The following is a 16887-nucleotide window of genomic DNA, read 5'->3' on the forward strand; positions in this document are numbered from 1 at the left end:
GGGTTTGTGTATTGCATCGCTTTGGGTTAGGAGTCACGTCACATATATCGCTCTCTGTCTCGCTTGCATATCTGCAGCGCAAGGCATGCATCGGAACGCGTCGAATCGGCCGCGACGTGTGGGTTTACAACGCAGAGTACTGTAATCACTTCAGAGTGATTACGTTATTTTCACTAATTTTGTACACTTAAAATGGTTGTGAAATACAAATTCTAAACCCACTCAAAAATATGTATTGAGAAAGAACGGATCTTGGGCGCCAGGTATGATCGTATGATTTTCGATCTCCCATTTTAATTCACGAAAAACCAATGATCAAAAAATAAAAAGTTACTTTAGAAGAATATCGCCGGTATTAACAAAATATCTATCAAATAATCATAAAAATAACTAATTAAAACCGTAACCTTATACTATAGATACATCTAGACGCCACCCATTGCATTGCTAAATGAAAATGCGTGCCGTGCGTTTGGTTTGTGGGCGAGCGAACGCATTCGTATACAAATGTTTGAGACCATTGACTATTTCGCTAGTGCTCGCACTAAACGCTCAGAATTAAAATATAATTTTCTATTTTTTTCGTTATATAGTATTTTTAAGCGGTCAAAATGCACCCAATAGGTAAAGATATCCATAATTTAAGTTATTTTAAAGAAACACTAAGTCACTTGATATTAAAATAAGTACATAATAATATACAAATAAATTATCACGAACATGTATCAACTTACCTATGAAACGTAATACCATCTTCTTGCTTATCAGTATGGCTACCACATTTTAATACAACACACAGAACCATCTTTTCTACTTAATTAACTAAAAATATTTACCACTGAGTTTATGTTTAACACAAAAAATAGCAATTTTAGCAACACGGTTATCGACGCTTAGTTAAGCAATAAACTAAGATTTGGCGGCGACACCGTAGCAAACCATTTCCCACATCTGTAAACCTTATATCTTACTCTAGCGCGTGTCGCAGAGATTATAAGGGTGCTGAATACTTTCTCACTCGCACTTATGCATCGCTTTTGTTCAGGCCTTGACCGTAACATTGAAAAATGGGTAATAAATAATAGGTCTACGTGTCCATGTTCGGCCAAGAATGGTTTGTCAGTCATTCGGTTAATTAAATTATTATAAACCGTTACAGTCTGGACGATGAAAATACTAATTGTATATTTTGGTGGGAAAATATTTGATTTAATAAATGTTCAATAATTAAGTTGCTAGTAAGTGTGACGCGGGTCTTCGTTAAAAAATAAATCATCAACCACATACAAATTAGTGGTATAGTCTAGTAGAGTCAGCGCCTCGCAACTTTTTTTCAAGACAAGCGCAAACCTTAACAGAGTATTTTTATACATACCTAATCTTTTTTTCTATCAGGCACTTTAGCCAAACCCCCGGCCTACTTGCGTCGATTTACTGACCAAATGACTGACTTCTGATTGACGTTCTTCTAATGTTATTGGAATTTGACAGAAAAAAAATATATGATTACATTTATATATTTAAATAACAATCATATTTTAATTTAAATTTGTATAGGACATGAGAATAATATTCTCAATTTTTTTACCATTGAAAATACTAAAGTTTTCTAAATATTCATTAATAAACATTCAATAATTCGAAAATGTTCAGCATGTAATGTTAAGAAGACATATTGTTAGGAATCGAATTAACTTACGTACCTATAATATAAAAACTAAAAAAACATTTTTATAAATTAAGTTCGGTAAATAATAAATAGTTTCTAAAATGCCGCATTGCTATTCATCGAGAGCCCGAGTATTCGCATCAGAGCGCAGTGATCGCAGCATTACCCGTTTACATTGACTGACATAATTTTCTCTTCCCAATAGTATTTCCGAGTATTCTGTAAATACATGTATGTTACTTTTGGATTTTTCCTTTTAATGGCGTATCAAACCGAGTAAGTCATCTCAGATTGTGCGCCGGCCGTCCACAGGAAGTGAGATTTTCCGTTTTAAACTGATGTAACATTTTATTGTAGGGCGCATTTTGACAAACCAGTTACACCCGCCCTTATCGTGTATATTATTTACATTTCCTTTAAAAAATAAATTCGTTCCAAATTTAAAAATGAAATAGTGCTGCAACTGAAAGGAAAACATTTACCATCGAAAAACCTCTCACGGTATTGTGCTAAATCTCTTTTTACCTATCAATACATTTGTCCAATTATAATTTTTACATATAAAATGACAGCTACATACTTACCTACTTAGTTCAATGTATAAGAAATGTTAATTTAATAATAATAAATCGGTTTGACATTGGCAGAATTAATTGAATGTATAATAATATTTATAAATGAAAATTCATGCAGAAAGATATTTTTTCAGTTCCTTGTTATACCTATACACATAGGTAATATATTTTGTGCATAACTTATTTATATGGTACCTACATAATTAAATAATTATTTATGTAGGTACCTGTTGTGGATTTAGTTTCATTTGTTGTAGTATTTGCTGTATCAATGAGGTTGAAATCTTGCTGCGCTCTATGGAGATATATAATTTAAATATTGAGTTAAGTAAGTGGTACGATTCATGAGCTACAGAAACTCATATTTTCTGCATTTTTATCATGTAGGCATACTGGCAATAATAAATTTTGTTAATCTTCGTTCTATATTGACACGCAGTTGTGACAGTCAAAAGTGTAACGATGGGCAAAACGAAACTGACAACATTGACACTGTGCCTTTACTCCGGAAACATTATCGGTGCTGTATTCTCTTTGGAGGCAGACCAAAATTTTTAAAGCTTGCTTTTCTGTTATGTATCCATGATTGTTCAACTATCACTTGGAATTGTTCATAGACACGGCTGTATAATAATAATATACTTAGCAATATGTATAACCAATGGCTGAATATGGTTTTCCCCACGTAAATTTTGAAATAAGATTTATCTGAAATTTTTTGTTACTAGACATATTGAGCAGCTAAGGATTGATCGAATACAGTGTACCCGAGGCTAACCCGAGTAAATCGACTTCTTGAGGTCTCCTTCTCAAATGATCCTCAAATGGTCTAATAAGTACTATTCTTGGAAAAAATATTGATATATTTACCTATCTTTATGTTTATAAATATTTATACTGTTTGAAGATAAGTCAAGCCAAAACCTTAAAATTATATATGGCAGTGGTGAAGGGTGGAGGTAGGCTGTTAAAATCCAACATAAATAGTGCACACTAAACTTTGTCAGTCATACGTATTTGCTTTTATTGCACAAAATTGCAGATATTGTTGGTTAGTTTTTTAAAATCAATTAAACCCTGCCTAAACCAAATTATAATAGTTTTGGTATGCTATGGGCGATCTGACAAAATTAGTGCACACCTTTTCAGTTATATTTGTTTGTTTTCGTTGAATTAAGAATACATATTACTTGTCGTGTTATGTTAGTTTTTTAAAATTCATTATGCCCTGTCTTAATCTAACCCAGTGGTTTCCAAACTTTATGTTACCACGCCTCCCTTTAAAAAAATCTGATCTTGGCGCCTCCCCCCCCTTTATTTCATTAAATAATACAGACACCCTTTTAAATAGTCAAAAATGTACTAATACAAAAATAAAAACAACCTTTTATAGGACTGGTTTTTTTATGTAGTTTATAACTAGCGGCCGTTTTATAAACTATGCATTTGCAAACTGCAAACCTGTAGCTACATTAATTATTGTGTTTTGTGTACTTTTCGCGCTTCCCTTTGCAACCCTCCGCGACTCCCCATCTAACGAGATCTAACCCATAATAGAAAATAAATATTCGCATGGAAATTCAGAAGCTTCTGAACTTTTTTGATTCATGCATGCAATCTTGCAATTTGTACGATAATACGTATTTACATGTGCATTCTTTTGTTATGGCCGCGATAATAGTTACTGTCAGCAGTAAATCCATGCACGTGTAAACACGTATTATCGTGTAAGTTGCAAGTTTGCATGCATGGTTCAAAAAAGTTCCGAACCTTCTGAGTTTTCATAGCAATAATTGGTACTTGTATGGCGGTGCGCATGTGCAGTAGAACGATAGTGGCTCACCTGCCGAAAGAAATACAAACTACACCGCATAGAATATTTTGACGTTTACCGATTATCTGTGAACTTGTCCAAACCCGTCTGAATCTGTCAAATAGCACAACACGAAGACAACTCCGCGTCTCGCCTACGCATAACGAATGAGATTGGAGAGACAGTCAGCACTTTTATGTGTAAACTGGTATTATCGTGATAGTTTAAATTACACACTATTGGTGAAGTAAATCCAATAACTCATTTCTTAATTATATCGCACCGTGAGTGTAAAACCAAGGCATCCGCAAAAGACATATTTTGGATATATTAGAGTTTGAAGTCTTCGTTTTGTTAGGACTAGTACTTAGAGTTTCTAAAAAAAAAACTAATATTTGGTTTATATCTACATTATATTGCATGTTTTTTCAGTTACTTCACTTTTACATTATCAAGTTTACGACTTTTGCAGTTGTTTTACATTTAATCTCGAAATTGAAAAATTTGCAGATGCCTTGGTTTTACACTCACGGTGCGATATGTCACTTGTACTTGATTAATCCTCAGCATCTCAACCATTTACATCTCTCATGAAGCCGATTTCTTTCATTGTTTTCAACATCTCCATAGATTTACCTCTTTGAAGTTGAAATTTTAACTCTATAGTAATAATATTATGTTACCTTATCTATGAAGAGATAAACAAAAAATAATTGTATGCAACACTCATCTATGTATCTAGTTTGTTGATATTATTTTCAGTTGTATAGTACCTACTTACTGGCTGGTAATTTTTTTTATCTTATCTTGGATAATGATAAAGAGACCAAAGGCAAGGATTATACTCTTAGAGGGAGCTCTATAAGGTTGTCAGCATTATACCTAGATAGCTTTTAATATTTCAAAGAACATTTGAAGTGTCTTTACCAGAGAAAAGTTTATATTATTAAACACTTCTTTTGCGGATTAGGTTAGGTTAGGATAGATGATTTATTTATTAGAAATTAAAGTTATTTACACACGGAAATAATCAAATAGGTACCTATCTCACTATATAACTTCTAATTATTAATAAAACGATAAAATCAATTACGCAAGTAGTGATTCATTAGTTTTATCAAACTTTGGGTTGAAATACGCTAAAATCGGTTGCATTTTTTATGTTTTTATTAGGTCGTACTCTTATTTGTCCGGTACAAATCTTGCTATCGATTTTTAACTAACTTCCCGACTAGCTAGACATTTGAAACTTTTAGAATATATCAGAACACGATGCCAATGCATTTTTTAATACTTTTAGCCATCTTTAAGTAGAATTGAATTAATTTTCAGTTAATTCTGTTTTGTATGAAAAGTTATTTCGATACCATTATTGGTTGCTAGGGGGTCCTAGCAACTAAATTATTAATATAAACGTGCGTTACTATGGAAATCAATATAAAATGACATTTCATTATTCAGTATTTCTATGAAGTACAATTTTTTTGATCGTTTAAGCTAGTCAAGTCAAGTTTATCTGATTCAACAGAAAATTTAAAAACGTTGTATATAAAAAGTTCTTTTTATCTTGTAATCATTTATTACTAGTGTTGTTATTAGTCTCCCGCACGTAATGTTTACGAGGTAGATCTCCATTATTTTTACGTTTGCGAAGTGACTGATAAAATAAAAATCTAAATAAAGGGAAAACGTATACGTTAGTTCAATATTTTTTTCTTCCATTGGCAGCCCCAAAAATAAAATGGTAGCTCGCGTTCCGGCTTCAAGCCTGCTGCTTTTCACAGGTGTTTTATGTGATTATCCATCTTAAAAATAATGGTCAATGTGTTACTTTGTCTATATAAAATTGACGAGGAAGTATCTTTCCACAGGTATTTAAGTATAGTTAAATTTTATATTTAAACGTCTGCTTTGATATGGCAATATGTTTATACAATTTAAGTAATTCTACGAATAATGTATGTAATTATAATGGACACCATGATAAGAATTAGTGTAAAGTTTTCTACAAATGAACCTGCCTGGAACCCAATTTTTGAAACAAGCAGTATCTGAGCTACTCAAGCACATTGCTTCGATTTTGTATGAGAAATTTTATTTCTGCTTCGATTTATACAACTGCATCCAAAAGTCGCGGTGGCTTATGAGTTTCATACGCTTCCCCGGTAGAGGAGCTAGTTTGTCGCTGGCGGTCGTCCATTTTGATTTTGACAGATCGCAAACAGATTGAATGTCGAAACGTAATATCCCGTTTGCACATGCATGGATTTACTGCTGAAAGTACATATCGCTGCCATGACAAAAAAATGCACGTGTAAACATATATTATCGTGTAAATTGCAAGATTGCATGCATGGATCAAAACAATTCAGAAGCTTCTAAATTTTCACGCGACAATCAGACTGTGTAGTAGAACGATAGGGGCGAACCTGTCGGTAAAAAACTAATTACACCGCGCAGACACTCATTTTGAAGTGAACCAATTTTCATGACCTGTCAAATAGTACCATACAATGACAACATCGCGTCTCACTTACTCTTGAAGAATGAGAATGGCGAGACAGTCAGCATTTTTACATGTAAACAGTTATTATCGCGATAGCTTAAAATATATCTACACTATTGCTGCAAGTAAATCCATGCACGTGTATATGTGCTATAAAGTCGTAAGGCTCTGTTATTTATTGTTTTTTGGCTTTTAAATATTATCGTGGGAAGTATTATTTTGTATTTAGGTAAAATCTAATTGTAAATTTGTAATATAGGTACATACATATTTTCTTAATTAAGTTTGCAAAATACATTGGGAGTTCTGTTTACATTCTCGTGTTTACCATTGTAATATCAATATTAGAAACTTAAAAGGTAAATAATTGACGTAGGTAGCTTCTTTAAAGATAAACGTTTACATACTATAAGAATAAGTCTTTTTATAATGCTACTATAACGGTTACTAATAAAATATGATAATGTCATTACTATATTTTAGGTTATTTTCTTGTTTACGTGTTAACTTGAGCTGTCATTTTAGCTGTCATGGAGTCCATAGACTGAAATATGATGCAAACTCTTATGCGATCATAAATGTACGCCCAATATTTGCGCGAAATTTTCAGACACCTTTCTTTTCAAGCTACAATACTCTCTCAGTAATCCGCCACTCCAAAAACCAGACAAGTGTCCAATTAGTGAAAGGGGCGGATTATAGTGCATACATACAAAATATGGTCAAAATTATAACAGGTATTTCGTAAAAATAGTTTTTTTTTGAGAATTTTTACTAGCAAATTACGGTTTTATTTATAATCAAAATCAAGTATTTACTAAATTATACATATTTATAAACTAAGTTTACAAACTAAATATTAAACAGTAAATCACTTGACACAACCAGTTGTTCAGTGAGGCAGATTCTTGAATGGCTTAGGATTCCTGGCTTTCCCTATGACCAAAAGCTTCAGTGTGTGTGTCCCGGTTGCATTCGAGCACTGCATAATTATTGTGATGTGGTCCTTGGGCACTCTCCTCCCTGGTACATTACTTTCTTCGCGATGAACGTACGTTTTACGTAAGAGAAGTTTCCAAAATAAACCCGTCTCATCTGCGGTGTTTACTTGTACGCGACAGACTACTGATTTTGACAATCGAATACCGGCGAATTATAGAGCTTGATTTTGTGCTTTCAACTAGTAAAAATAACGGCGGATTATAGTAGTTGTCGGATAATCGAGCGGCGGATTACTGAGAGTGTACTGTATTTTGCGTTTTCATATTTTATAATACTTGTTTCAAAAATTGGGCTCATGCATTGTGACTTTGTAGCTAACTTAATCCTTTAGGGTCCTTTTAATTACTCAAATTTCATACATTTTGGTTAGAATTCTATAGAAGAAGGTTTTTTTTTATCATCTTCGAAATACACATACCTAGAAAGAATTCTTTATTTCTTAGTAGGAAATTAAAATTTGTGATAAAAGCTGATAAGAAACATAACTGTGTAGACACACAGGCTGTTTTTCTGTAAGATAAGATTTTTTTCAGTTATGAATAGACCTATTCAATTTTTTGTCTGAGCGGATGTCATAAAATTTTTAATTAACATCTCATTTCGATGTTATTATGAACACAACAGTAATCAGTTAGTTGCACAGATATTGCTTGTCCAGTTTTGTATGTTTTGGTAAAATCAAAAGCGAAATGGACATATACTCACATCAATTATGTGCCTTTAGGTTTTATGTGTTGGTAAACAATGTGGTATTTATGAAAAAATATTTCGGAAGTAATTTTTGTTTTTTTTTTCCCCGACCATGACCGATCCTAATAGAATCATATGGGCCTCCACAGAGTAGAGGTTTGTATTAACAGATTTTGTTTTTTACGAGAAATGGATGTCAGCCACTTGCTCAACCTATTAGGTCCATACCCTGACTCACACACAAATTGAAAAACAATATGTATACTTGCCAGACCCAGGATTCGAACCTGGGACCCACGGCGTGATAGTCCAACGCTTAGGCCGCGCGGCCACCGTGGGTGTTATCATTTTTATCATTTATTTTTTCTGTATCATTTTTAATCATAAATTAATACTTACTTAAATCAATATCCATCTGATGAAGAACATGGTGGGCGGACTAATATTGACTACTTAACTGAGGAAATTAATGCATTTTTAACAAAAAAATGTTGATTGGTTCTTTGTTGCAAAATTGAAACAATCCAAAGACAAATGTTGGTGGGTTCTTACAACGATAGATAGCAGTAACGTTCACTTACACGCGTGGCATTTTTTTCTTAACAAGTTGACCAGGGGATGGGAACCACATTATAGCACTAATTTTTCAATATATCGAGCGTTGGTTCCTTGTTGCATATTGCCGTCTAATTATCCGAACAAAACATTTGTTTTATTTCCAGAATAAAAACCCTTTTTCTTATAATCATATGCAACAGGCGACAATCAAAAAGAAATCCTGATAATCGAGGTTCGTATAACTGAGGTATCTTTTAGAGAAGGTTTCTGTAACGTCTTTGCTATTGACCAAAGTTCCATTTTAGTAATGGCCGTTGTCTGAAAATGATGTCATTAAGTCTGTCAACAAGACCAATTTTCGTTTTCCTTGAATGTTTGTTTTTTTGCTTCAAACAACTGCTAAATAGCATAATAATAAATGGCATTGAATTTGTCACGGTTTGATTAGCCTCCGTTGTATAATAACAATCGTTTATATTACTGTCTCTTTCGGATGCATTGTATTCTCTATACGCAAATTTCCTGACTTATGTTGTTTTGAAAATAAAAAAATTATTCAAATACCCATAGAACATTATTTTTGTAACAGCAGATCTGTTTTGATTAAAGGGGTGTTTGTATATTCGCAACCGGATCTGTATAAATTCAGTGATGTTACGGTGATGACGACATGTTAGATGAAAAGCACAATTCATGAATTGAAGAGTGTGTACGAACATCGATGAGCAGCACACTTTCGGCATAAGTGACTTATGAATAGAACATTGGTATATGGATCATAACGAATGTGTTTTAGTTTTAAAAACACCACTAGATGGGAGATATAGTTGTTAAAAACTGCTTTACCGACGAACAACGATAAATGTCGATTTTTACCCACGAATAACGATGAATAGTACTAACATGGCAGACCAAAATTAATGACATTTTTGGTCTTTGATTTTATCGATGTCTTACTGGAGATTAAAACTTCAAAATTAATATTCGTATAATATAAAAAAAATAAATAAACTGAATAACTAAAATGGAACAATGCTGTACATTTAATACTTTGAATTGTTATTCATGATTCATGGTAATTTCAATTTTAATTCAAACAGTTTCTACGCGTGCGTGCGTCTAATCATAGATAATATTTTGAATAGAACCTAACCAACAGACTGCAGATAATATACATAAACACCAGTCATAGATAATAATCTATCAGAAAATCCATAAACCAAATCACTAAAAACAAATACTAGTCTATGGCATGCGCTTTGGATGTGAGCCAAAAATGCGCAGGCATGCAGAAAATAATAAAAAACGTTCACTGACTCATGCGGTTGGTGATGTAGCGCAATACATGTGAGGTGACCTTATTGTTGTACTGGCCATTTCGGCAGATTTCAGACAATATTCGTGTTTGGTTTAAAATGTGCTACGGGATGGGAGCATCAGTCTGATAACATTCTTTACGATTCTTGTCTGTTATGGGAAAGCTAGCGGCAAACAAATTTTGAAAATAGCCGATATACTGGATTATTTGTTAGGTTAGGTTATCATTCTTGAATTTATGAATTTTCATTTTCAGTTCATGAAAATTGCCGCTGTTCCTACCTGGTTTTCAGACTTGTACCCATTTTAAATATAAAGAAAAACGTTAATACACAGTTTTTCCTGTAGCGGGAGCTTACCATGCCAGCACGTAACGTGATGATAATGTGTTGTCCCATAAGATTCCTATGTAGAGTCAAAATTCTTTGTTTTTATTGGATAAATATTGTCACTTGCTGACAGTGCAATCTTACTTTACTCTACCAAGAAATAGTACTCTTCTCTATTAGAGTTCGAAGGATACTTGCCAAAGCACTTTACCGCTAATCCCACCAATGAAAACCAGGCATTGTGCGCCAGCTAGACGGCAGCGACTTGCCTGCACGGTATAGTTTGTGCAAAAAATACGGAACACTTTTACAGTGGTTTTCGGTTTGCGCGAGCTACAGTTTTCCCATCCATACGCACGGGCTTCCCAATACAAACCGGTTTGCGCAGGTAAGCTTGTGGTAAAGCATGAACGTCTAGCCGGCGCTTATGTTGGCATTGATTGATGACATTTGTCCAATCAATAGTTATGTTCAAACTATTCAGTATAAATAAAATTTGGTACAAGTCGGTTATGAGGAATACAGCAGCAAACACATTATGAAAATAGCCGATAAACCGGACTATTTGTTAGGTTAGGTTAGTTTAGGTTAGGTTAACCTAATAAATGATCCAGTATATCGTAAAAATGTGTTTGCTGCTGTATTCCTCATAACCGAATTGTACCTAAAATTTAAAACATATCCCCAATAAATCATGTTTTCCTGTTAAATAGATGGTGAATCCAATATTAAAAACAAACTTTCAACACAATTTGAATAATAATTATTAAAAGACAATAAATGAAAATAAACAAAATACCAATAAACCGATAAAAAAATAAAAAGTTTTTAAAAATGTGTTACTAAAAAAGTCTTGTGAATAAAAAAATAAAAAAAACTAAAGCATGTTTGAAATTGGAAGAAAAATTAATATTGCCAGCACGAAATATTCAACCAATTTATAAATATTATTTTAAAATAATATATTTTTTTAAACGATGACGAATAAACAGTGTACCTAACCGGGTGTGTTAAGTAGATGTGTTTATATATTATTTTATAACGTTGTGTTTGTTTCGAACAACGTGTCGTGGCCCGTTGAAATGCAGTTGACACTATAGTGAGCGGATTGAGTGGTTCAGAATGGAGTCTGAGCTGCCCCTCGGGGGCTCTAGCTCGACGGGGCACCTGTCCTCGGCAGGGGTGGCGTTCGCCAGCGGCGGAACCGGTAAGCTATCGATCTGTTTTTTTTTTATATATTTCTCTTAGGTATTATTATGTATGACCAATTAATTGATGTATTGCTCGTGGAGCATTTGCAAAGCTTATTCTCTTAAGGCGATGTCTTTACCTACCAGAGGCGCCTAGCGGAAAAATACGAAACTTGCAATTTGAGACATTTTCAACTGTATTACTTATTACTTGTATTACTTACAATTTCAACTGTATTACTTAATAAATATGTATCTGAATACATTAAAAAGAAGAATATTGTTTATTTTAAGTCAAAGATAAACTTATTGTAAAAAAATGCTATAAAATGTGAATTTGTCATTTTATTATTACTAGGGGGCGGATTTATATGCAACAAAAAACATGATTATATGCATGCACGTATGCACTTAAAATCAATAAAATATGCACTAAAACCGAAGAAATATGCAGTTAAAAATTTACATTTTTTGTGGGAAAAATTGTAAATACCCACTTTACCCAATATTACTGACAAAAAATCGAACAAGTAGTTAATAATTTTTCAACATAATACGATAGAAGAACATAAAAAACACAAACAATGAATATAAAGTTAATCAATTACAATTTTCAAAATAGCCTTTTCACAAGTACAAATAATTGAATAATAAATGCAATGTAAACCAAACATAACTTAAAAAACAAAACGACACACTTAACTATTCCTAAACACTATTTTCTGTTTTTTGCTTGAAAAAAAATTACCTACAATTTCCTTTTCAATATTATGCTTTGGCATTAAACTTTTCCGCATAGGTATTAGTCAGTATTTTGTTTATATGCGAAATACGACCTCTCAACGTCCACAGAGGTGATTGGGCAAACTTTAAATAAAAGTGCCCAAGTTGACTTCACTTTTTCTGATAAATTCACAGCTCGGAGATGGTATTAAAAATGTAAGTGTATCTAAACTATCGGCCTTCCTAACTTAGTTATATTTCTATAAAATAATTTAAAAAAACAAAAATTATAAATTCAAAAGCTCTAAAATATGCATTTATTTATGAAATATGCACTAATGTCTCAAATATGCTCTAACGTCTCAAATATGCATTTATATACACAATAAAATTTAATTTTTGGATTCTGTGTCGATCAAAACAGATTTCTGTGCAACTCTCATAGATGTGCATACACCCTAACAAAACATGCACTAGCATATAAATCCGGGCCCTAATTATTACATAATATATTTTATGGTCATATTTATTATTAAAATTTAGTTTATTAAGTTTTCTATGTTGTAGATTTGTGACTAATTCATAGTTTTAATATTTTTTATATTTAATTTAAAAAACATCGATTTTATTAAAAATATAAATGTGCATAACTTGAAATCCATTTTATTTGTTTGAAATCTTATTTAGGTAGGGTCCCAATACTGAAGCTCGATTTGATATAAGTAAATGAAATTGTAAATTATCAAAAAAATGTCTCAATTTGCAAGCTTCGTATTTTTCCGCTATGTGCCGCTGGTAGGTAAAGACACCGCCTTAAGATTTAATTGAAATAGATAATTTCATTCTCGTCAATGACATTCGATTCGAGTGGCTCAAAAACTATCTCTATCTCGGACAACAAATGGCGAGATTGCTCACAGAAGTAAACTAACTATCACCTATCGTAATTGTTAAAATACATTTGTTATAAATTAATTTAAAATTATCTATTTCAATTCAATTAAAACATCACTCACTCCCAAGAAAGTAAACTTTGCATCCAACAAAAATGCATGTGCATACAAAATTACGATTCGATCAAATGCTCCTTGAATAATGAATCATTTGGTCTCAATGTTATACTGTTATCTGACAGTGGTACAAAAGCTCATGGTGATAATGTATTCGGCGAACTGCAGTGGCGAAGGGTGGATGTAGGCTGTTATGATCAAACATAAATAATAGTGCACACTAAACTCTATCAGTCAACGTATTTGTTTTCATTGAACTAAGACTACAATGTGTAGATAGTGTTTGTTTTTAAAATTCAATTAAACCTTGTCTAATCCAAGCCATAATCATCCATCTATAAAATATTTCAAATTAAGTAACCATGCATAATTTAAACCATACATTATTTTAGATATTTTATAGATACAAGAATATTTTTTAAATGAATGGCTTAATGAATTAAAACTAACTAACAGCATCTGTAATATGCATTCTTAATTTAACTAAAACAAATAAGTGTGCACTATTCACGTTGAATCTTAATGTAGACGGCAACCGAAGTTTTTTACATGCTCCATCCTCTTTACAGGCCTCTCTTCAATGTGCAGGCGAACATCTACCACTTTTAAAACAGTTTTATTTTTTTCATTTATCTGGATTATCAAAAGGAAAATATGTCATACAATATTTTTAGAAAATCTAAATCGACTATCTCTGTTCCGAGATTTGTCAGTTAAAATCATTGGTAATTGTGCCACAGAGGTGGACACTAGCTTTTATAATTTTTTTTTTACGAAAACAGTTTATTCCATGCATTGATATACTACTGGATGAATCATATGCTTCTTAAAATGCTTTCTAAATAAGACGCCCGATTTTCAGCGACTCGGCCAGTGTTAAAACTTACTGTTTTAATATCAGCGGACTTAACTCGATATAAGCTCACTTAATAATTGTCTCGAAAACGACCTGGCAATAATTATGAGTAAGCCCGATCTAGCTTGCATCTTACTCTAACTAATAGTCAGCGCATGACGACTTGCTCTGTCCGCTCAGACATGAATTTTTGGTAGCTTGCAAGCTTTGGGTTGCAGACACGCTTAGGATCACTATTCCAAGAACGCAAATTTAGTTTTACAGCCAGGACAATACGGGTGAAATTCGGGAATCCATGTTAACGGTCTTAACGCATTATACCTACAAGGAAATATTATAAGACGATATTCGTAATATCTTCTTTTGTGGTACATTTTTAAAATGACACTTGTATGGGAACTCCTCATCTAGTAGTATATCAATGATTCCATGTAGACAATTATAATTAATACTTTTTTCTGTTGGCGCATCGGCTTTTCGATCCAATAAGTAATCGTTAATTGAAAATTTTCATATATTTTGATACACCATTATCACAAACTAATAATATTAGGTTGGGGTAGGTTAGATTAGGTTAGGTTTGGTTTGGTCTAAAAAGAAAGTTGTAAAATCTCATGTCCACTTCTGCGGCACATTTACCAAATTATTTACTAACAAGCCCTTCAATTTATATGATGTAGTTTCATACTTTTACCACTGTATGATAATATACCGAAGCTTACAGAAAAGCATAATTTCAAGGATGACAACACATCGCCATATTAATCACTGTCATTCTAGTTTTATCTCTGCATAGTGTTCTTAACGAGTTGGTTAGATATCGTTGACATTTAATGCATCAGATCCTTAGACAAAAGTAACTGTCATTATAAGTAAAATGAAATGAACTGCTAGTGCATTTTTGGATCAAGTAACGTTTATGCAATACTGAGGTAATCGGAACAATAGCGCTAAATTCAAGGCTATACAAAAGAAACACGAATCTAATGGTTACACATAAATTGTACATATGCAGTTCACTAGTGGCGAGAGGTGGAGGAAGGCTGTTGAGATCTGACATAAATAGTGCACGCTAAACTTTGTCAGTCATACTAAATTGTTTTCATTCAACTGAGAATACATATTATCTTCTCCACCTACCACTACCTCCACCCTTCGCCACTGCCGCGGATTAAGTATTCCCATCATTATTGAAATGGCAGCATGTGTTCATTAATATCATTCACAAAACTCTGCATAAATTAAACGATTAAATGCTTGTAAACTATTCATTTTTTTATCTTTGGTGTTCGTGTAGATAATCAGTACTCAATATAATAATGATTTATGGGAAACTATATTTGATTTACAAAATGTAATTATATGATGGTTGCTGCCATTTTAGTTTCACCGTTTATCGTTGTGTTTTTTGTTATTTATTACTTATCCGAAAATCGGCTGAGTAGTTCATAAACAGACTTGTTTAAATATGTACTACTATGCATACGGAACTAACTCTTCATCTTTGTCCATATAGGCCGCATGCACCATTCCTTGAGCACCCCGGCGGGTGTGGACTGTGGAGGCGGAAGCCAGGGCCTCTTCAGGACTCCGCCCGCCACACCTAAAAAGGGCGGTAAGATGCTGGCGGTCAGGGTGCAGATGCTTGACGACTCCATCACCATGTTCCAAGTTCAGGTAAACACACTTTTGTATACTTCTAGATGGAATCCTCACAGACTCTTCACTCAGGCAATTTTATTTTTAAAATACCTTAGAAGTTATCGAGGTATTTAAATTATCAAAAGATATCGTCGGTGTTTTGTGAAAAGGGCGAATTAACCAAAATGCTACTTTACAGGAGGAGGATTTTTAACTTTTGACGTTTATTTGTTTTTTACCTGTAGATGATTATAAATATCTAACAAGTTTATAATAAAGCTTAGAAAAAATACTGTCATTATAATAGGTATTATTATATAATATTTTAAAAGGCCTAATATGTCACATTGCTTTTTATTTCGTAATTTTAATTAATTTAATTTTAGTCGATTATCGTTTTTAAGTACTTTCCTGTGGAGATAAAAATTCTCCGTTTTTACACAACAAAGCTAGTGGGGTACATATTGTATTTTCATTAAAATCTCGATTTCGCCAAAATGGTTGATTCACCCTTTTTACAAAACACCGATGATATAAGTATATGTGTATATACCTAAGTAGATTAAAGATTTAGTAATATTAGATTTTTATTATTGAAAATACTTAAGGTGGAACGTACATACAAACTTGACACGATTGCAACATGTTATCGTAACAAACTTGTTTTACGAGGAATAATTTTTGTCAACGATTCACCCAACTCATTGCATTAGACCTACATAATATTGATAAAAACGTCATGCCATTTTTTGCCCAGTAGTGGTTGTGAACCCATGACTCAGCTTTAGAGACAGCCACTCTATCAACTAGTCCACTGTAGGTATTAAAACGCCATATAATTTAGTATTTTCGGTTCTTGTTTGTTTAGTGGAAGCCAGCGGCAAAAAAAATTAAAAATAGCTGATATACCGGATTATTTGTTAGGTTAGGTTAGGTTAACATTCTTGAATTCATGAATTTTGTCAAAATCGGTCATGAAAATGGCCGCTGTTCCCGCCTGGCTTCCAG

General features: G+C 32.9%; 1 protein-coding gene across 1 annotated transcript in view; it reads left to right on the plus strand.

Annotated features, from left to right (window-relative positions):
• The first annotated feature begins 1818 nt into the window (after positions 1-1818).
• The window catches only part of LOC147069040 (uncharacterized), a 67189-nt gene continuing 52120 nt past the window's right edge, over positions 1819-16887 (plus strand). Inside the window, exons 1-3 of the mRNA XM_085951589.1 lie at positions 1819-2170; positions 11173-11666; positions 15755-15915. Of these exons, the coding sequence (XP_085807715.1) occupies positions 11582-11666; positions 15755-15915 (246 nt within the window). The 5' untranslated portion in view covers positions 1819-2170; positions 11173-11581. The remainder of the gene's footprint in view (positions 2171-11172; positions 11667-15754; positions 15916-16887) is intronic.

This window comes from Rhyacophila brunnea, unplaced genomic scaffold (genome assembly GCF_057557595.1).
Source record: "Rhyacophila brunnea isolate RB1 unplaced genomic scaffold, BYU_Rbru_1.0 scaffold_24, whole genome shotgun sequence".
Lineage (NCBI taxonomy): Eukaryota > Metazoa > Arthropoda > Insecta > Trichoptera > Rhyacophilidae > Rhyacophila > Rhyacophila brunnea.